We start from the raw sequence: 23090 nt of genomic DNA, 5'->3' as shown, positions 1-23090 counted from the left end.
ATGTTTTTTGTTTGTTTGTTTGTTTTTTTGTTTTTTGGCAGGGCAATGGGGGTTAAGTGACTTGCCCAGGGTCACACAGCTAGTAAGTGTCAAGTGTCTGAGGCTGGATTTGAACTCAGGTACTCCTCAATCCAGGGCCAGCGCTTTAACCACTGCGCCATCTAGCTGCCCCTGTACATACATATGTATTTGTTGTTGTTGTTCTTTCATTTCAGTCATGAACCCCATTGGGGTTTTCTTGTCAGAGATACTGGAGTGGTTTACCATTTCCTTCTCCAGCTCATTTTACAGATGAAGAAACTGAGGCAAACAGGGTAAAGTGGTTTGCCCAAAGTCATACAGCCTCTAAGTGCCTAAGGCTGGGTTTGAACTCAGATACTCCTGACTCTAGACCTGGTGCTCTTTCCACTGAACCACCCAGCTAGCTGTTCATGTATATATGTATGTATCCATTCATCCATTCACCCATTCATTCATTCATCCATCCACCCACCCACCCATCTATCTATGTATCTGCCTGTCTGGAACAATAATTCCTATAATTCTTAAGAGGTGCAAAATCTCACAGGGAATTTACCTGATGTACAATCCCCAAGAAACAAACAGACTATATTTCAAAATCTCATTTTTAGTCAACAGTCTGGAACTCAAGAGTGCATTTTTATATAGAAAGGCCTATTTAGCCCACAATAATTCTTTAGAATCCAATAATCGTTTGTACCATCATCAGTATGATAAAACATGGTCTATAGTCAAATTAGACACCAGAAATGCATTTATTGTTTCCATAGTGTCAGGAGAGCCAAGCACTCCTCTTCCTCCTTCCTCTCCTCTGCCTCCCCCTCATTTTTCTCCTCTGCTTCCTCCTTCTTCTTCCCAAAGAGGGAGATGTCTATCCCTAAAGAATTCTAGGAAATTCTTTGGTCTGAATTATTGCTACTATGGACTCAGATGGGGAGCAGGAGTCCATGGAATGGAAATGTAAAAGGCTTAAAATGAGGGAGGGGAGGGAGGGACTCTAGTGGCAGTGGATCTTTTAGGGTATCAAGGGTTCCAGCTGAGTAATCAAGATGGTAGGAAGAAAAAGAGATGGTGGGGTAGAACAAACTTTTGAGGACATTTCCTACTCCTTCTGGATATCAGAAGTAGCTTTTTGTAGGTGGCAACTCTGGGGTTCCAAGAGTGGTATAAGCAACTACACAGGAACAGCAATGAAAACATAAGGAGATTTCCTGAATTAAAAAAAAAAAAACAAACCAACAACCCACTAGCCTGAGACACCCTATCTATCCTCATGTAGTTGCTCATACTTTCTCTCTTTACTAAGGATCATAGATTTAAAGGCAGAAAGGACCTTAGAAGACATGGAGTTTAACCCTCTCTTTTTAAAAATGAGGACACTGAAAGAAAGGCTTGGGGACTTATATAGTGTCATATTAGCTAGTAAATGTCTGAGGTGGGTTATGAAGCTAGGTCTTCCTGATTTCAAGTATCCTACTGTAAGCAGCTAAAATTAGCCTCAGGTGCCCCGAACAGGCCGCCCCTCCCCCAACGCGGCTGCTCTCCCCAAAACTACCCTAGGCACGTAAGCCTCTTGTGCCACACCCAGTGGAGATGTGCATGAAGGGCCTCAGGAACACACCAGGTTTCTCTGCCCAGCCCCAGGAGGCCTGGGGGCACCATTGAATTAGCTTGGCATGTGTGGGCAGCCATGTAGGGGGAAAGAGTGAAAGGGAGCAGGAGCGAAGGAGCTACAGAGAGGTCTGAGAAGGGTGGCTACAGGGAGCGGGCATGGCTGACAGTGAAAGGGAAGACTTAGAAAGGGGGCAGTTGCAGAGGACTGAAAGAGAGACATAGAGTGAGGCATGGCTGCAGCAGCCGAGTGGCAAGCATATCCACAGGTGAGAGACATGGGAGGAGATTTCATAGTGGCCAGGAGAAAGTTAAAACGCAGTCAAGTAGTATTTTTCTTTGTTTTTTTTCCCTAAGTTTATTCACCTCAATAAACCCTGTTTTGTATGTAATTAAAAAGAGGCTTTCTCTTATCAGGTTGGGAGAGGCAGTCGGGGAAGGGGAGGCTCCCAACTGGCTCTTCCCATATTAAGTTAAACCCTTTACAGATTGGGTCCAGTTATAATTTTTCAGATTAGCTAAGGCAGTTAATATTTTTTTCCACTACTTACTACGTGCTTTTGCCACTCATAAAAGATGACAGTTAAGAAGCTATTTTGTCATTTGGATGCAGTTTCTAATTAAGGGGACCCCAACTCCAATTCACAAGAGGATCTGAGTGGTTGTAAAATCAATTCCACAAATTCAATTCAATAAACCTTAATGAAGGATATTTTATGTAGAAGTCACTGTGTTCTTAGCAACAACTTTTAGTTCAAAATTAAATTAAATTCAAATTACTATAGACAACTGACCCTAAATATTTATTTCATTTGTAGTGGGATAGCCAAACTAGGTCTCCCCCAAATTTTCCTGATCCACTTACATTAGCATCAGGGCGAAGCTTGATGAGAAAACGTTTCCTTTTGAAACTCAGCTTCCTCACCTTAGCCCAGTTGAAGGCATTGATCTTAGTAAAACCCTAAGAAGAAACACAAAAGCACACATCCATCCAATGAAGTACTACAGCGAATTCGAGGGATATCTCCACAAATTATAAAAGGATATTAACACATTAACAAACCACTAGTTCATTAGGGATACAATCCTGTTCTTACAAAAGTTAGCTTAATAAGCAGGCTAGGCACTTGTGAATTAAACCTTTAAGAAAGCTTTGGAATATTTACTTTCCTAGAGACAGCGATAAACTTAAGTTCTTTGGTTCAATGAAACCAATCAACCACTGCTCAGGGTGGGGACTAGAAGCTCTGAGGACCTGATAGATTAGCATTATTTTTACCGTGGAATTCATCTGACCCCCTCCAAAACTAATCCTTTGATTAGGATTTACTTTCTAGTATTTGTTTTGCTTTCTTTTGTCCAAATACAATGTCCACCACCAAATCTAAGCACACCAGGAATTTATTATTGTCCTGAATTGACCTTGAACGGTTCAAACTTTGTTGATTCCAGTGTCAACTGGGCTTTCAATGGCACAGCCAAGAGTTAGGAACAAGGCTGATACTGGAAAACAGAAGTAACTGAATTCTCTGACAAGCATTCATTAGGCCTAAAGTATGGTCTGTAAGCCTGGTATAGATATACTGAGATATCTTTGGCTTTTGGGGTTTGGGCAGCTGGGTCACATTTGGTAAGGAAATCACAAAAATTCAGTAGGTATAAACAAGAAAGCAGCAAATTCAAAATTATAGGAATAAATAAATGAGGCACTAGTAAGAAAATTAACTTTAGTATGTAGTACTTTTACATTATTAATTTGCTATGTAATTCCCAATATTAAAATTACTTAGAATGAAAGGGAAGCAACTTAATTATGCTATAAAGAACTAGGCTTTTATATTTCTGGATTTGGAGGGAAACTTTAATGGATTTTTCTGCAGTCTTTATGGTAGGTTAGTGTTATCTGGGTGTTTAATAACTTGTAGTAAAAATATATTCACTTTTGCAGTAGTAATCATAAGATCACTATCACAAGTGCTGCATCTACATGTTGGAAAAAAGTTTTGGAAGGCTGACCCCTCCTGCCATATATCATAAGTAGATAGTGGCATCTTGAAATCGATTTTATATAGAAACATTTATTTAAATCCTCTTTGAAAAATTATCTCCAAATAACCAGCCAGTCATTAATCCTCAGTGCACAACACTAGAATGTCAGTGTCCATTTTCTTAAGCCTTCAATGGTTTTTTTTTCTTGATCTGAAGAAAACTGGACAATATAGGTATGTAATAATATACAGTTCTAAGAAATTTGGTGAAATGTAATCATAAGACACTATATCATCTGAGGAAAGCAAACATGTCTCTTCAACGAAAGCATGGAATCAAAGCAAGTGCTCATAGCTTTTATTTGGTGAGAGAAGCATGGATCTAATATGTTTACAGGTAAATTCAAGAGAGTTTATAGTCGAGATCACAAGGGGTCACTGAGTGACTTTGGGTTCAGAACAAGCAAAGTTAAATGGACAGTGTTGGCAAGGAGGCCAACAGAATGTTTATCAGGCTTACCTTCTAGTAAGTTATATTGATGTAATAACTGCAATAGTATGAATATTTTTCCTGGTGAATTTCTTAGAATTATAGGTCTAACATGTATACATGTATGTATCCATTTTTACACGTGTGTATATTATATGTATATCACACATGTATAAATTATGTGTATATATAAATACAAATGCACATACATAATGCATATTCCACATTTCACAAAACAGTTATATCTATATAGAGCCTCAATCACTTCCTATCACAGAAAATATCATGATTGGAATGAAATTACTAAGACCTTACTCCAGAATAGCATTGTGAAAAAAATTCAATAATGTAAAAGCTATTTCCTGGGCTGAGGGAAAAAGCATGATCTAATACCAAGTGTTTTTTGATACATTATATGCCATATGTTGATCTCAGCAAGGATTATAAATTTTTAGGCTCCCACAACCCAAATAAATCCTTAATTGAGGGTTCCCTAATTATATGAAAAATGCTAATTAAATTGGATGAAGGAGTTAACTGAGCAAAGGGATAGTGAGAGGAACTAAACCTATGATTTAATTAGCATAGGAAAGACTTTCTAGCAGTGTAGGAGGTTTTGCCTATAGCACTGTTGCAAGGTTAAGGGACTTGGTCAGAGTTTAAGTGACAGCCAGTATGTGTAAGAGGTAGAAGACCTAGGTTTTCCTGGCTCCAAAGCAGACTTTCTATCTATTGTGTCACCCTGACCTCTCTCTAGGACGCGGACTAAAATGATAGAGTGAGATAATAGAAAAGGGGGTAGAAGGAATTTACCTCCTCTCACCAAAACATAACAATAAGGAAGGGTATGGCTGCCTGACCCTGTCCACTTTGAATTGAGTTCAAAAGTCCAGTTTTATTCCTCATCTCCTGGTTAAGGGATGTGAAGAGTATTCTGAAGTAGCTCTCACCTGAAACACTAGAATTCCTGTGTTAGCAACGGCCAGGTTGATCTTAGTACCTTCCCTGTCCTTCGCTGGGTGCAACCGGATTCCATACATTTCCAGCCGACGAGCAATCTCCAGGAGCTGGAAATCTGATTCTGCTGGTGTTTGTCCACTTATAAAACAAAAATTAAAAAGAAAGGCCAGAAGATTTGAATTCCCTACGTCTATTAATTTGGGATTAAGTGGCTTCTCTAGGGACATAAAGAAGCATTTCATCCAAACACTGAGGCTAGCTGATCAGATGATATCCAAACTCCCATTCATTGCTACCCCAAGTCTAGCAGCTGGAACAAAAGCTCTATTGCTCATGTAATTCAAAACCCCAAATGTCTACTTCAAATTCTGCCAGTTTTTCAGAATCTCAAAGAATTTCCTTTAAGGTTATACAAAAGCAAAGAAAAAAAACCCACCCAAAACCCATTATGTTGAAACAAGTTTTCAGTCATTTACAATAGACCTAGCCCTATAAACCAAGTTCAGAATCATACTTTAGAGAACAGGGATTATAGCATCGTCATGTCTTAAAAGCTTTATTTAAAAAACAAGACAGCAACAAAAGAAAAGCCATTGGAATCCTCCATAATAGTAGGGCTGTGGGTCAGAACTTGACCTACCTTTTAGACTATGTCATATGAGACTTTTTTCAGGACACATTACCTGGTGCACAGATTTTTGTTTTTTTAAATAATTGTGCAATGGAGTCCTCCTATGTATGATTATGCTCATTTTCATAATGCTTTGTCATTTCCAAATGGCTGTCAAATAATATTGAGTTCTTACAACGCAGTAAGCTAAGTGAATGAGGCAAGGATGATCATACCCCCATTTTACAAATGAATAAATCAATTCACAAGCATTTCTTAAGGACCTTAGGCACCACATTAGGACCTTGGGAAACAAAAACAAAAGTCAAACCGTCTCTGCCCTCAAGAAACTTACATTTTATTGGCTGAGACAACATGTACACTATGGCTACATACAAAATGAATCCAAAATAACTGGAGGTTGGAGAATAAAATGAAGGATCAAAAAAGGGCTAAGGCTTTTGCCTGGCATGAATAGGACAATGACAACTGAAGGTAAAGGTACTCCATTCTTATTTTATTTCTATTTCCTCTGCAAAGGACAGTGGCTTTAACATTGGAAAAGACAGAACAAAATAATCACTGAAAGGTGGCTGATGCCTAAGATCAGTAAGGAGTTTGCAAGAGAGCACCTTAATGAATTCAAGTCACCAGACGCAGATGAACTATATGCTCAGGTCTTGAAAGAACTGGCAAATATGATTGCAGAGCTACTGTGAGTGATATCTGAAAGATCACAGGACACAGGAAATGTACTACAAAGACTGAGGAAGGCAAGTGCTACCTCAGTTTCCAAAAAAAGGGAATAGAGGAGTCTACAAACTATACCCCAATGGGCTTGACATCAATTCCTAGGAAAATTCTAAAACAGATCTTAGATTAGAGAGACAGTTCACAAGCCTCTAGATAGGAAAGTGAAGCTCATCAGGAGATAGGATGACTTCATTGAAAACAGATCATTCATTTCCTTTTTGGATAGGACCACTACACTAGTAGATAAGGAGAATGTTTTGAAACCTAGATTTTAGCAAATCTTTTGATAAAGTATCTCATATCATATTCTTGTGGAGAATATGGAAAGACAGAGATTACATACAATCAGATGGATTCAGATTTGTTTGGATGGTTAGACTCAAAGAGGTAGTTGTTAACTGTTTGATATCAACATGGCAGGAGGCTTCAAGTGGAGTTGTCCTAGAGAATTGTGCTTGACCCTGGGCTATTTAACATTCATTCATTCATTCATTCATTCATTCATTCATTCATTCATTCATTCATTCATTTATATTTTTTTTTAGTGAGGCAATTGGGGTTAAGTGACTTGCCCAGGGTCACACAGCTAGTAAGTGTTAAGTGTCTGAGGCCAGATTTGAACTCAGGTCCTCCTGACTCCAAGGCCGGTGCTCTATCCACTGCACCACCTAGCTGCCCCATAACATTTATTTTTTATCCATGATGTAGATAAATGCAGGGATAGCACCAAACTGGAAGAGACTGCTAAAACACTGGAGAAAGAGTAAGGATCCAAAACAATCTTGACAGACTAGAGCACTGTGTTGGATCTAAGATAATGAAATTCAATAGAGTAAGTATAAAGTAGGGCACTTGGGTACAAAAAAAAAATCAACTTCGCAAGTATAAGATGGGGAGGCACGGTTATACAGTAGTCCTAAAAAAGATCTGGGGTTTCTTAGTGGTCTGCATGCTTGATAAATCAGCACTGTGATATGACAAAGACTAATACAATTTCAGACTGCATTAAGAGGGCCATAGTTTCCAGGAATAGGGAAGCCATTGTCTCACTGTACTGTGACCTACTGAGATCTAATGTGGAATACTGTCTTCAGTTCAGGGCACCATGGTTTAAAAAGGACATTCATAAGTTTTAGACTGTCCAGAAGAAGGGAATTAGGATGATGAAGGGTCCTTGAGTCTATGTGATATAAAAATAGGCTGGTGAAACACTTTGAGTCCATGTCATATGAGAATTGGTTCAAGGAACTAAGCCTTATTAACCTGGAGAAGGCTATATCTTTAAGTATATGAAGAGCTATCACATGGAAGAGGTATTAGATTTATTCTGTTTGTCCCCCAGAGGGCAGAATCCAGAGCAATGGGTGGTTGTTATAAAAAGGTAATTTTTAGACTTGATTTCAGGAAATACTTCGTAAAGAAATAGAGCTGCCCAGACTATAACAGCTTGCCTCAAGAGGTGGTGCATCCAGCTCCTTGGTGATGTTCAGACAAAAACTGGACCACTTGTTGGCTATGCAATTATGGAAATTCTTTTCTTTGTTGGACCAGATAACCACTGAGGTCCTTCCAACTCATAAATTCTTTAATTCTGTGACTTTGATAGTGAACTAGGGGAAGGAGGTACTAGAAACTGAAGGTAAGAGATATCAAATGACTTACTCCAAGTCATATATGTAGAAAATAACTGCACTACAAGTTGAGCTCAGGTCTTTTGACTTTAATTGCATTGCTTCTTCAATTATACTACACTGTTCAACACTGCTGATATATACTTTGCCACTAATGCAGTTGCCACAATGATCATAAATTAAAGGTAACTACTATAATATACAAAATACTTATGTTTTGATTGGAAATAATGTAAACACAATGACTGTTGATTTTTAAGTAGCTTTGATAATATTTTGAGAGCCATGATCAAGCTCAGAATCTAAAAATAAGTCAGTATTCACTTCAATACCCAAGATAAAGTTTCCTCAATTTTCAGACATAATCAGTTCAGGGTCCAAATCCCTTAAGAGGAAATCGGGGCGGGGGAGCCAGCTAGGTGGCACAGTGGATAAAGCACTGGCCCTGGATTCAGTAGGACCTGAGTTCAAATCCAGCCTCAGACACTTGACACTTACTAGCTGTGTGACCCTGGGCAAGTCACTTAACCCTCATTGCCCCACAAAACAAAAACAAAAAAAGGAAATCGGGAAAAAATATGAGGGAGGAAAAAGGTAATGGCACAGGAACCTCTATTTCCTTAAGTCTTTGCTTCTAGTGGATGTTCTGTTGACCTTTTGTTTTAATGATTGTAAATACAAATTTCAGATTATGTGAGCAGTTTAAAAGTTCAAGGATGATGCAATCCAAAAATTTTAAAAAGATTATGTGAAAGGCATCATACAAAAATGAAAAGGGCTTAGTATCCATTGTGAAAGCACTTAAAGTATAAGGATAAGATATGTACATAAATCAATAGGTTGAAGTAGAACCAAAGTAGTTTCTTAATTTGATAGATTTTAATGTTTTAGGAGAGGCTTGAAAAATTACCTTGTCCATCATCCTTCTAGAATATTTCCAGCCATACTTGAACTTCACTGGCAGAAAACTTATTACTTCAAGAGGAATTCTGTTTAAGGAGCTGGGATTTCACCAGTGTGCATATTCTTCCCTCCTAACAGAAACTACTACTCCTTTACAACTTAAGCAGATTTTTTTTTTTGTGAGTTGCCAAAATATTCACCCTCTTATGGTCAATCTGGCAATGACCTCAGGATCAAAAGCTGAAATCAACCTAGTCCAATTCCCCCATAATTCCCCCATTTTAAAGAAGAAGAAGCTGTGACCTAAAGAAGCAGAGAGACTTAGATGTCTAAGAACACAAAGGCAGTAAGAATCAGACAGGATCTCACTTCTCAGTGGCCCCTTCAAGCTTAGCTAGGCTGGCCTTTGGATGAGAGACATATAGTCCCACATCAAGTCTATCAAGCTAGCTCTTTCCTTTCCTTTCCAAACTTCTAGAAAGTAGGTCATACTCATTGCCTCTACTGTACCAACTTTTCATTTTGAGAGTCCTTGCAATTTGACTTCTTCCCTCACTTCACTCAAGGAACTCTTCCCAATTATTTCATGCAGCTTGATCACTCCTCACACCTTGAAATTCTCTCTTCCTGTGACTTCCATGATATTTCACTATTCTGATTTCTTTATGATTGCTCCTTCTTTGTCATACTCTGCATGTTGGTGTACATGAAGTCAGAGGACCCAGGCTCAAATCTTGGCTTTATCACTTACTACTTGTCATTTAAGTTCTCTGGTCTCATTATTCTAATTTGGAAAATGAAGGATTTGAAATATGTCTTTTCCAGTGTTAAATTTATTATGCTATGTTATTCTCCTTTCAGTTTTCTACGTGGACATTCCCTAAGACTGTCTTCTTGACCTTCTTTGCTTACTTTTTTTTTACAATTTCTCTGTAACTTCAACTACTTCCATAGTTTTATTTAATATCTTCATGTACATAATTTTGCAAAACTATGCATCTTGTACTCATCTCTCTCTGCTCAATTCCATGTGTACATTTCTGACTACCTTCCAGGTGTTTCCATATGAATGCCCCCTGTCATCTAAAATTCCAAGTGTCAAAAGCTGAAGCCATCATGTCCTCCCCTTTAAAACCTTTTTCTCCTATTCTCTATTATCAATTTCTTTTCATGAAGACATTCTTTCTGCCATCCAAATCCCTTTCTTTCTTGTTCCTCACATTTCATCAGTCACCAACTTCTAGAGCCACTTTTATTTTTTTCTTTGTGGGACAATGAGGGTTAAGTGACTTGCCCAGGGTCACACAGCTAGTAAGGGTCAAGTGTCTGAGGCTGGATTTGAACTCAGGTTCTCCTGAATTCAGGACTGTTGCTTTATCCACACCTAGCTGCCACCCAAGACTCTTTTTTTTTAGAAACATGGTGGGTGATAGCTTAAGAACTAATGTAGTTAAAAAAAAAAAGAACTAATATAGTACTAATGGTAAAAATAAACTACTGTAAATGCTGCATTAATAAATCAATAATCAATTGCTGCAGCTATCTCACATGCCCAAAATGTTATTTTAATGGAACAAGGAAGTAACTGCGAAAGCAAGTTAGCATCTTATTTAAATCTATGAAGTAAGCATGTCTCACTAAGTTAGAATAACTTTTATTATGGGACTGATGACAGACTAAGTGTCTGTATCTAAAGATCAAATTACATTCCTCGAATTTGCAGAAAGAATATTGGTAGTGAGGATCAGGGTCGAAACCAAATTGCAATGGGTTGGAGAGCAAATGGATATTGGGGAAATGGAGGAAGCATGTATTTACTGCTCTTTTCAAAAGTTTAATAGTGATAAAAAAGAAAGTAATAAGATGATAGCTTAAAATGTCCACAAGGTGAAGGAAAGGTTTTTCTGTTTTTTGTTTTGTTTTGTTCTTGTATAGAGAAGACATAAGCATGTTTATGGGGTGGGGAGGGGATGAGTCACTGGAGACAGAAAAAAGTGAGCATAAAACAAAAGATAGGGGAGGATTAATTGACCAAAATGGAGGCAAAGTTGTGATCTAAATTAAAGGTAGAACAGGTTAGACTTTGGTAAGAAGGAGTGCCGTTTCTTCTGACTATGAAATAAATAAAGTGGCAGAGGATAAGACATGACACAAGTTCTGAACTGTAGAGAAAGAGGGATCTACATTTGTAAATCACTTAGCACAGTGCCTGGAACATAGTAGAAACTATAAAACTATTTTTCCCTCCCTCCCACCCCCCCCCCCCCCCGCCCCATTCTCCTTATGTCAGATAGCTTCAAACCTCAATAGCATAAATGAGACCATATGCTAAGGGTGAGAGAACAGAGTGGGGGAAAAAGGTTTCATCAGAAATAAAAAGTCAGTTAGATATGAGGAAGAAGTTTTGAACCTATTGTAATAAGGTTCAAGTTGTAGAATTGCCTTTCCAGGATGTCTTTAAATATTTTTTGTTTTTGTTTTTGTTTTTTGGTAAGGCAATTGGGGTTAAGTGACTTGCCCAGGGTCACACAGCTAGTAAGTGTTAAGTGTCTGAGGCTGGATTTGAACTCAGGTCCTCCTGAATCCAGAGCCTGTGCTTTATCCACTGCGCCACCTAGCTGCCCCTAAATATTTAAAAAAAAAATAAATGTTCCCCCCAAATCCCCTTACCCCCACCCCACCAGGCCTGAAAACCATCTATGACATTTTAGGAGTGTTAGTTAGATAGGGATGATGAGGAACTGACCCTCCGTGGTTCCCTTCTTGCCTTACAGTTCTATAAGGAAATAAATTAGAGGAAAATATAAGCAAAAGTAGTGAGACTTACATGTGGTTGTGATGAAATTCCACAATTTTGTCTTCTAGTGCATCTTGCTGAGGTATGTACTTGTTCTTTGCTAAGTGCTCCCGATCTACCGTTTCATCAAAATCTCCAATCTCAGCTAACAAATAATAAAGAAAAAACAAGGTCACATTCAGCTGTCACTTGACTGGTTCTGAATTGTCAGAAATAAAGCTGCCAAACATAATTGCTTTCACCTGATAATGTAACTTAATTGTAGCTGAGTTTTTTGGGGTGCACATTGGGAAAAAAAAAGTGAGTGACTGAAGACTGATCTATGATGAGCCTTCTGCAGATCACATGGGACAAAGCTTTCTCTTTCATTCCCTAATGTCTTAGAAATGATAGAGACTGATTTAATTACCTGCTGGAATCTAATGTGATTTTGAAAATCCATGGATATTTCCATTAAACTTTTAAGTTCATTTCATATATTCATATATATATTATATAGTTTAATATAGATAGACATGCATGTATGTATACATTTATATAGACATACACATGTGTTTATACACACACATATAGACACAGACACAGACACACACACACACACACATATATATATACACACACATACACAGAGGGGCACATAGTTTACAACTAAGTTATGCATGTACACATATCTTTACTATATATATCCCAATGACTAGCTGCTGGTAAAAAAAAGTTCAAAAGACGGTATGCCCCTTCAGCAGTCCCTATTACTTGGGTGCATGATGTTCTTCCTTCTAGACATATCACTGGATAATTAGATTCCTCTACGTTCTTAGAAATATATCAAGCTGCATCTCTGACACCACCTTTGGAATCTTAAAAATCCCATGGAAATTCCAGAATTTGCATACTGCATTTTTCAGTGGGTTTCTAAAAGTAATTTGATTACATAGAAAATGGAAACATTTTAAGTTTCCTCATCTGTAAAATGAGGGTACTGAGTGGGTGGTCTCTGTAGGCTCACTCTGGCTCTGAAACTCTAAATACTATGAAGGAGTTTATATGGTAATAAATAGGTAAAGAAAAAGAGCTACTTTTTAAATAATAATTTGTAAAACCTTAGTGTCCTTTGACTTCTAAGACAAGAAATGCTGGTCAAAACAGTGGTTCCTCAAACTAACCTTTAATGTAAGAAATTGCTTTTATTCTTTCCCTTTACTATAACATAACCCTAAAGTCGTTCTAACATGGAAATTAAGACTGTACTATTTTTTTCTTTCTTTGTTTGTTTTTGTTGGGCAATGAGGGTTAAGTGACTTGCCCAAGGTCACACAGCTAGTAAGAATTAAGTGTCTGAGGCCAGATTTTAACTCAGGTCCTCCTGACTCCAGGGCCAGTACTCTATCCACTGCGCAATCTAGCTGCCTCAAGACTGTACTATTTTAAAGACAGAACTGTCTTGAAACAAGGTTAAAACTTAACCTTGTGCGCCATTTTCTTCCTGTGTCATGTTCTTCAGAAAGACTTAATAAGAAATTGCATTATAGACTGAAGCCTGTCACAGTTCTGAGGATTAAGTGTAAGTCACTAGTTGCTATGTAACCCATCTTTTGAGCCTTGTCAAACTAGACTGGATGTCACTTTGGGGGCCATCTACCTCTTGTAATCACACCAAACATAGCACAAATGCTTCTGCTGCTGCTGCCAAGCCAGCAATCACATTTTACCCCATCATGCTTGCTTGCTTTATACAGGACATCAGTTACCAGCATAGCAACAGCAGCACTATTTACTGCATTCATTTGCTTCCTTCTCTTGTGACAGGTCAATCACATCATCTAATTTCCTAATTTCCAGACACGTCTTGATTTCTTGAATAGTTCTTCCCTTAAATAGACTGAAAATTGCCATCTGCAAAGCCAAAGCCCTCTTAGAGTCTCCATCACAGAAAAAGAACTGAAATAGAAAATAATTACCAGATCATATCTTTCATCCTAAATTGTGCCTTTGCTTCCCTTTCATTTTTCCTCCCTTCTACTAAGAGGAGAGCTCAAGAGGGAATGTAGTGGACAGCTCATCACAGGTTTCCAGTGAATTTCTATCAAGTATTTAATTTTCATGGACTGTCTAAATAGCTCTTTTCTAAAATTGAGCAGGCATACAACAAAGAATCCCAATTATTTTCTTGTCTCAGCAGGATGAATAACCCTTTGTAATTCTCATCTCCCTTGGAACACTTGTCCTTCATATACCACCTAAAAGAGCCTTCAGCATTTTACTGGCTACTAAGCTCATTTTCTTATCTCAATTTTTCTCTCCCTGAGTTTTCCTTAGAAATTTGCCAACATAGTCTTTTCTGATCATTCAACAAACATTTATGAAAGAACCTACCATGTATCAGGAAGCAAGCTAAGCTTTGGAATACAAAGATCAGAAAATGACGTGTTTCCTACCCTGAATTAGCTTATCATCTTGTTTTCTATACACATATAGACACTTTGTTGTTTAGTCATTTCAGTTACATTTGACTCTTCCTGACCCCATTTGGTGTTTTCTTGGTAAAGACACTAGAGTGATTTGCCATTTCCTTCTGCAGCTCATTTTACAAAGGAGGAAACTGAGGTAAACAGGCTTAAGTAACTAGCTCAAGGTCACAGAGCTAGTAAGTGTCTGAGGCCAGATTTGAACTCAGGAAGATGAGTCTTTCTGACTTCAAGCCTGCCACTCTATCCATTTTGCCACCTAGCTGCCCTATGTAAACAACAGAAAATCTTTTCTACCAAAATGCCCTAACACTTTTTACTTATAATACATAGTATGCCACACATATTGTCTTGTTTCACATAGAAAATAAAGTTCCATTATTGTTGCCATAGGGTTTTATGAAATTAGGTTTTGCTAAATGAGATATTTTCACAAGAATACTTTTAGAATATCATTTTAAACCAGATAACTCTAAAATTTAACATGAATATAAAGAGGCAGAAATTAATTCACCTGCTATACCTCAGCTTTTTCCTATTTCATTATTTACATCACTGTCTCTTCTTTTTATTGACAAAAAAACTATTTAATAGATTATAAAAATGATAAAAATGAGATTCTATTGAAAATTTAGACACTAAATTATATTACAGAAAAATACTACAACTGCACAAATGTATGAAACTGATACTCTAGGAAAAATAACTGTGATCTCTTCAGTAAAGAACATATAACAACATAATCATAGTGATGAGAATAATAACTAAAATCTATAGTGTTTTAAGTACTGCAAAGCTTTTTACATACTTTAGCTCATTTGAGTCTCACAACAACCCTGGAAGATAAGTGCTATGAAAACTGTGGCTTTAAAAGGTTAACAGACTGGTTCCATGGTCAGATAACTATTAAGTGTCACAGGTGGGATCTGAACCTGGAACTTCTTTATTCCAAGTTCAATCCTCATTATGCTGTTGAAGCAACTTAGTAATGACTCTAGTCTAGAAGATGATTTTACTATATAGTAGAGGGAAAAATAGAGATTTCAGTCATATGTATGACTATCAATCAAAAAGCATTTGTTAAAAACCTACTATTATGCTTAATGATGGGGATATAATGTCAAAAATGAATAGTTCCTGCTCCCAAGCAACCTATATTCTATCAGGGAAAACAACATGTATACATATAAGCAGATGTTAAAAATTCACGAAGTAAGTATAAGGTCAGTTTGGGTAAATTAGGGATGGAGACATCAGTAGATGTGACAATCAGGAAAGGCCTCGTGTAGAAGATGGCATTTTTGATCTAATAAGCTTTATAGGAAGTTAGGAATTCTATGAGGGGCAGATAAGGAGAAAGTGCCTGCTGGGCATTTTTTGGCTGTGTAAAGTTATAAATACAGTTAAAAGGAATGTTATGTGTGAAGTATAGCAAATAGGCCAGTTTGACTAAACTATAGTGTAAAAGCAAGTAAGGTATAATAAATCGAGAAAGGTAAACTGAAGTGAGATTGTAAAGGATGTTAAATACCAAACAGAGAAGTTTGTATTGTATCCTACAGGAAATAGGGAGCTAGTGGAGTTTATTGAGCAGGGGAGTGACATGCTCAGACCTAGGTTTTCAGAATACCACTTGAGGGGAAGCTAGGTGGTGCAGTGGATAGAGCACCGGCACTGGAGTCAGGAGGACCTGAGTTCAAATCCGACCTCAGACACTAAACACTTACTAGCTGTGTGACCCTGGGCAAGTCACTTGCCACACCTTAAAAAAAAAAAAGAATACCACTTGAGCACTTCTGTAGGATGAAATGGAAGTGAGAGAAAATGCTAGTGGGAAATAATTATACAGGTATTGTGATGAGACTGAACTAAGGTAGTGGACATGTGATTAGTGAGAAGGGGGTAAACGTGAGATATAATATAAGAAGAGCTGGCAAGATTGGCAATTGATAAACTGGGATGAGTTAGAATGAATAGTTGAGGAGGCCTTCATGTCTGCAAATGTGGTTGGCTGGAAGGATCATGGTTACCCTAAGTGGAAATAGCTAGGTTTTGGGGGAATATAATAAATTCTATTTTGGGTGTGATGGATTTGAAATGCCTGTGGTACATGCAATTGGAAATGTCCAAAAGAAGGGGAGAAAAAGGAAATGTCCAACAAGGAGTTAGTAATGTGGGAATGGAACTCAGGAGAGAGGCGAGAATTGGCTATATGGTTCTGGGAATCATTTGTAAAGCAAGGAGATGATAATTTGGCCATGGGAATGGATTAAATATATTTATTCTCTTTTTTGGTGAACTCATCGAGAACTTGGTGAACTCACCAAGAAAAACTCGGGGTGTGTGTGTGTGTGTGTGTGTGTGTAAAGAAAGGTGCCAGGGAAAGAGCCTAAGGAGACACCTCTAGTTAGAAGGTAGGACATGAAGGATGACCCAGCAAAGGAGAGTTAAGAAGCTGCAGTCAGACAGGTAGGAAGAGAACTAAGAGATCAGAGAGAGAGGCCAAATACTGCACAGATGCCAAGAAGGACAAAGGGTAAGAAGGGGCCCTTGGATTTTACAATTAAGAGACCAATGATAGATAACTTAGGAGAGCACAGTTTCAGTTGAGATACAAGGTCGGAAGCCAGCTACAAAGAGAAATGAATGACTAAGTGGTAAGGAAATGAAGGCAAAGAGTGTAGACAGTTCTTACCATGAGCTTGCTATCTGTAAATGGAAGGAGAAATATAGGATGCTAGTTTGGGATGGAGAGGTAGGCCTAGTATGGATTTTTGAAGGAGAGGGAGACCTTGACATTTGTTTACAGCCAGGAAGAAACCAGTTAAAATGGAGAGAATGAAGATTAGGGAAAGGGAAGGGAAGATTTAAAGGTGATATGCCAATAAGTGATAGGAGGAGATATGATCAAATAATAAATAAGAGGAAGAAGGACCTTTAGCCCTCTAGGAGAAGGACCACCTCTGTATAAAAGACTAGAGTTTGTGACAAATTAGTTCTATTTTATTAATAAAGTATGAATTGAGGTAAGAGCTAAGAGGGTGAGGTAAGCTAGAAGGGGGAAGGTTTGGAATTTCCTCTAGGGAGGATTAAGAGGAGATAAAACTTCAGACTTAACAGAAATAATCTCCAGTGATAATTATTCAGATTTTAATGACCAGTCAAAATAGAATTTGAAAAATAAAACAAAGTGATAATTCATGGAATCTGATTAAAATGAGATAATGGAGATCCATACCCACAAAAGAATTCCATCCACAAGCTACCCAAAAATGATAGAAACCCACAATACCTCAAGGAAGAAATTTCATTTTCAGTTAGCTTTCTAATAGGACATTTCCCCTAATATTAAACCTAAATTTGCCTTTCTACAATTCCCACCCATTGCTTTTAATTATGCACTCTTGGGCCAAAAGGAAGTTTTAATCCCCCTGCCCAGTAACAATTCTTCAGCTACTTGAAGACAGTTATCTTCCCCCTCATCAATACCCAATGGCTTCTTGTCTTCATGTTAAAACTCCCTATTTCTCTAACAAATTCAAGGTCCTTCGAGGTCCTCTTCCAAATGATTCCCAGCTCAGCTGATAATATGTTCTTTATAAAATGTGCTGTTCATTCAGAACTGAACACAATACTCAAGAGCTGAGGACAAGAAGACTATCATGAGCACTGTCTTTAACAGTGCAGCACAAAAATTACGTTAGCAATTTTAGCTCTCATAGCAAACAATCCATTAAAACTTCTTTTCCACAGTCTTTTTGGGGGGGGGGGCAATTGGGGTTAAGTGACTTGCCCAAGGTGACACAGGTAGTAAGTGTCAAGTATCTGAGGCCGGATTTGAACTCAGGTCCTCCTGACTCCAGGGCTGGTGCTCTATTCACTGCATCACCTAGCTGCCCCCCAAGGTCTTTTCCATGTGTAACTATTCTTCCCCCATTCTTTTTATGAAGTTGATTTTTCTTTAGCCCAACAGTAAGATATGGACTCAACTGAGATGCCTATGGGATACACAGTTAGAAATAATGCCCATACACATTTATTCCTAGTGAATTTTAACTTATTAAATCCAGCCCAATGTTTCAGTTTGTCAAAACTTTTTAGATCCTCAATCTGTCAATGTGTTTGCTATTTGTTCCAGTTTCTTGTTGTTTGCAAGTTTTGTAAAACATCTGTCGATGTTTGCCTTATTGAAGTCATTGATAAAAATATGAATCAGCATACAGATAAAAATGTTAACCATCACAGATCCCTGGATCACTCCAATCTAAGCTGACATTGAGGCATTAATAAAGAATCTCAGGACCCAGACATTCTGTTATCTATCAAAGTCAGGTAACTATATTACTTTAGAGCCAAAATCACTCCATCTTTTCTATAAGATTAGCATGGAGAAACATTATGCCAAGCCTTCATGAAATCTAGGTGAACTATAGCTATGGAACCCCCCCTACCCTACAAGTCTAGTATTCCTGTTAAAAAAAAAAAAGGAAATTGATGTTAAAACAAACCTGTTTTTGATGAAAGCATGTTGCCTGTTGGTGATCATTGCTTTATCTAATGATATATTCTAGAATTTTGCCAAGATTCAAAAGTTAACTCAATGGCCTCTTCCTTAAGTACTACATAAATGTTAGCTATTATTATTATTATTATTAATTATTATTCCCTGTCTCAAAATTGGAGCATTTGTCTTTTCCAGTTATGCTAGATTTCTTTCGTTCTTTAGTCTTTTAACTATTGCAGATGTTGGCTCAGCAATTCAATTCAATTCAGCAAATGTTTAAGTGGTTATGACACTGAGTGAGGCACTAAAGATGCAACTGGGAAAAAATACACTAAAAGTTGTTTCCCTTAAGGACCTTACATTTTGTTGGGGGGGGGGGAAGAGATAAGAGATGGGATACAATGTATACATAAGTACATAGAAAATAAATAAGGAGGGATAAAATTATAATAGATCAAGAATGCTAATAACTGGGGGTGATAAAAAAGTTATTTGTGTAGAAGACAGCACCTCAGCTGTACTTTGAAAGAAGTCAGGGGTTAAATGAGGAGGAAATAGAGTCTAGATATGGGGCGGAGGTCATTTATGGAAAGGAATGGAGGCAAAAGATGAAATAGCATATGAATATATGAGGAATTGCAAGCAGGCTAACTTGACTGAACAGGAGTGTATAAAGCTGTGTAATATGGAATAAAATTGGAAAAGTAGGTAGGAGCTAGATTATGGAAGGCTTTAAATTCCAGGATGAGTACTTTGTATTTTATTCTAGAGGCACAAAAAAGTCATTGAAGATGTTTGAGTGAGAGCATGGCACGGTTATATCTTGTGTTCCAGGACTATTGGTGTAGTAGCAATCACCTCTGCCAGTTCTTTTAGTAGTCTGGGATGTAGCTTTTTGGGGCCTGGTCAACTGAATTCATCTTTGATGGTCCTTTTGGTCCTGTCCTTTCTAATCCAAAGATCATTTTCTTTGGCAAAAAAAAAAAGTAGGAAAAAAATAATTGAGCAGCTCTTCTCCAAATTACTGGTTATCATCATTTCACATACTAGGAATAACAGTTCAGTTTTTTTGTGGATCCTTCTCTTTCTGCCAATATAGTTTTTTTGTTTTCTTGGTTTTTTGGGTATTTTTTAGTATATGTGTTGCTGAAGCAAGCACACCGATAAAGTTTAAAAAAACTTTTTTGTTAGCTTTTCTTGCCAGTCTTAGCTCAGGATGACCATCATATTCCTCCTGGTATTCTTATAGAACTATGCCATGCATTTGTAGGCACCCTCCATCTTTGTAATAATGGCCAATCTACTCATTTAAACCAACCAGAAAAATTTTCATTGAGGATTTCTTCCCTTCACATGATTCAGTACTTCTGAATAGTAAAGGAAGCTATCTTATACTATCTTTAGGCTGGAGATTCTCAATAATAATAAAAGGATAGAACATGTATATTTCTCATGACTATATTCTAAGTATACAGAGACATAATTACCTTTGAACTCTAAAATATTATTTCCTTTAGAGTAGTGTGAGATTAAAATTGGATATTAGATCATAAATCTCCCCTACTTAACCTTTCCCTTAATTTATCTCCCAGACTAGTAAATGGAAGAAGCTTCTGGTTCTCTAGTTAGAGCTTTTATTGTATAGTAGTCACAAGGTGATGTTGATTAGAAGGATAGGAAAGTAGAAATACAATACAAATTGTCTTAAGTCCAGGCTTAGTCTATATTCCATATAAAACTCACCAAAACCCAAGGCCACCTTTGGGGAGAGAGACCGAGTCAAGCACGTGCTGTTAACCGAGAGCCGGGCCGAGTCAAACTCCAGTCAGCGTCTGTCTGTGCAGCGCAGCCAGGAGACCAGCAGAGCAGGAAAAAAGCCTTACTTTGGTTCTCTCCTTGCCTTTTAAGCTCGCACCCCAGAAGTCGAGTGCTCAGCAGGCAATCTGGCATGCGTCGCAGGCGGACTAGTGTGCGTAGCTCATGCTGTTGGTCTCCTCCCCAAAAGGGTGGTCCTAAAAAAAAACTGGCGTCTCTCCATTATCTAACCGACTGTTAAAACTTTTTACCACAGTAGGGCTTCTTAAACTTTTTCCACTCGTGACCTCTTTTTGCCTGAGAAATTTTTATGTGACTCTGGGTACACAGGTATATAAAATAGGCATACATAAACTTTTACTGCTGCCAATTTTTTTCAGGACCCCCACATTGAGTTACATGACCTGATATGGGGTCACAACCCACAGTTTAAGAAGCTAGGCATTAGAGAATTGAAAACTTTTGGGGGGTGGGGCTAGGGCAATGAGGGTTAAGTGACTTGCCCAGGGTCACACAGCTAGTGTCAAGTGTCTGAGGCTAGATTTGAATTCAGGTCCTCCTGAATCCAAGGCTAGTGCTTTATCCACTGTGCCACCTAGCTGCCCAAATTTAAGACTTTTGAGTGATTTTTAGTACCATATTGGGTCATTAGAAGATTATTAGAGAGGCAAAAAAAAAAAAAAAAGAAGAAGAAGAAAAAAGTTATCTGGAGCTATGTGAATTCCCAGTTTTTATGCACACAAATGAGTTTCACTGTATTAAAATGGTACTTAGGAATTCTGTGTTAAGACAACGAAAAAACATTTTAGGTAGTTATTCCTTAGATGAAATTCATGGTAGTCTTTCTGGATCAGTGGAAAAACAAAGCAGAATTCTTTTCTGAGAAAACAAAGTATGAAATCCAAGTGAAATGGGGAGAATATTCTCCCTTGACCATCCTACCGCTGCAAGTTTTCTTCTCTCCCCACCCCCCAACACAAAAAAGAAGAAAAAAGATGCTTCAGTAATTTTTCATGAAGTTACTACTTAGATAAGCAACTCGTGTTTCCAAACTTCATATTATGTAGGAAGAGTAATAAATCATTTGAGCTGAGGGAATGCCAACATAGAGAGAGGGAAATACACTTTGTACCAAAACATGACTGGTGCACAAAAGGTGGAATAAACTTTCCTCTGAAACACAAAATGTTACCAAATCTTAATCCATAAGCAGCACAGTAAGTCCTTGAGGTGGCTGTGTTTATTTGTTTTTATGATTACACTAAACAGAAAAAGCACCTAGCACCCACTAAATACAGTTAGTGCCAAATAAATATTGACTGATTGACAGAAAGAAGAAGAAAATGTAAATGAACAGATGTGTCAGCAGCCACCCAAAGATACAAGATTAAGATGGAAAGTTCTTTAAAATATTTATTCTCTTATTCTTTTCTCTTTTTTTGGAGAGCATGTGAGGGTTAAGTGACTTGCCCAACGTCACACAGGTAGTAAGTATTGTGTCTGAGGCCGGATTTGAACTCAGGTCCTCCTGAATCCAGGGCTGGTTCTCTATCTACTGCGCCACCTAGCTGCCCCCAAAATATTCTATCTTATTGGATAAAAACAATGAGTTTTCCCCACCATTGACAAAGATGTTACTCTTTAGAACCAAGACAAGCTTCTTAACTGGACAGTTAATTTAGATTTGGCGGTGCTGAACAGAGAGCATTACTTTTTTTTTTTTTTTTTAGTGAGGCAATTGGGGTTAAGTGACTTGCCCAGGGTCACACAGCTAGTAAGTGTTAAGTGTCTGAGGCCGGATTTGAACTCAGGTACTAGTGACTCCAGGGCCAGTGCTCTATCCACTGAGCCATCTAGCTGCCCCAGAGCATTACATTTTATACAGAGGTAATTAAAAATTATAAGATGAGACAACTTTGATCTTCTTTTGGCAAAGTTTAAATGCTTCATATTTGATTTCCATAAAATGACCTTCAAATATCTGTGATTGAAAGTTGTCTGATTAAAAATAGCTCTGATGGACTATCAGGAGGTTTGAATGGAAATGACCATAATCTCATTTCTAATATTTAGAAAACTTAGATAAAGATGAGTTAAAATACCTAGCTTCAGAAATCACTGTTTCAATTTGTCATTCTAAGTATACTGTTTGACTTTAGGCAGCATAAAATGAGAGGATGAAATTGTAGTAGTCTTTCCTTTAATAGTGGTCATAATAAATGACTAATATCAGTACAAAAACAAGGACCCAGTCAAATACTACAAGTTATGTGTCATTTTTCAAATATTTTTCAGACAGTTGTGAGGCATAGCTCATAGAAATCAAAGACATCAGAATATAGAATTGATACCTTAATGTTTCATTTTATTCTATCCCATCAGATTAAACTAGGCATCTGTGATGATCACAATGACCATCTATGTCATTACTCTCTGTCTCGCTCTCTGTCTGTCTGTCTGTCTGTCTGTCTCTCTCTCTCTCTCTCTCTCTCTCACACACACACACACACACACACACACACACACACACACCACACTCACT

The 23090-nt window shown here is 37.7% G+C and overlaps 1 protein-coding gene across 3 annotated transcripts in view; it reads right to left on the bottom strand.

Moving 5' to 3' along the window:
* Positions 1 to 23090, bottom strand: part of FARP1 (FERM, ARH/RhoGEF and pleckstrin domain protein 1) — a 339566-nt gene that overhangs the window by 82501 nt on the left and 233975 nt on the right. For all 3 annotated transcript variants that reach the window (XM_043998981.1, XM_043998982.1, XM_043998983.1), the window contains exons 7-9: positions 11795 to 11909; positions 5061 to 5208; positions 2498 to 2593 (exon numbers count right to left, since the gene is read on the bottom strand). In XM_043998981.1, the coding sequence (XP_043854916.1) occupies positions 2498 to 2593; positions 5061 to 5208; positions 11795 to 11909 (359 nt within the window). The remainder of the gene's footprint in view (positions 1 to 2497; positions 2594 to 5060; positions 5209 to 11794; positions 11910 to 23090) is intronic.

This window comes from Dromiciops gliroides, chromosome 3 (genome assembly GCF_019393635.1).
Source record: "Dromiciops gliroides isolate mDroGli1 chromosome 3, mDroGli1.pri, whole genome shotgun sequence".
Taxonomy (NCBI): Eukaryota; Metazoa; Chordata; class Mammalia; order Microbiotheria; family Microbiotheriidae; genus Dromiciops; species Dromiciops gliroides.
This window is presented reverse-complemented; position numbering and strand designations above follow the sequence as displayed.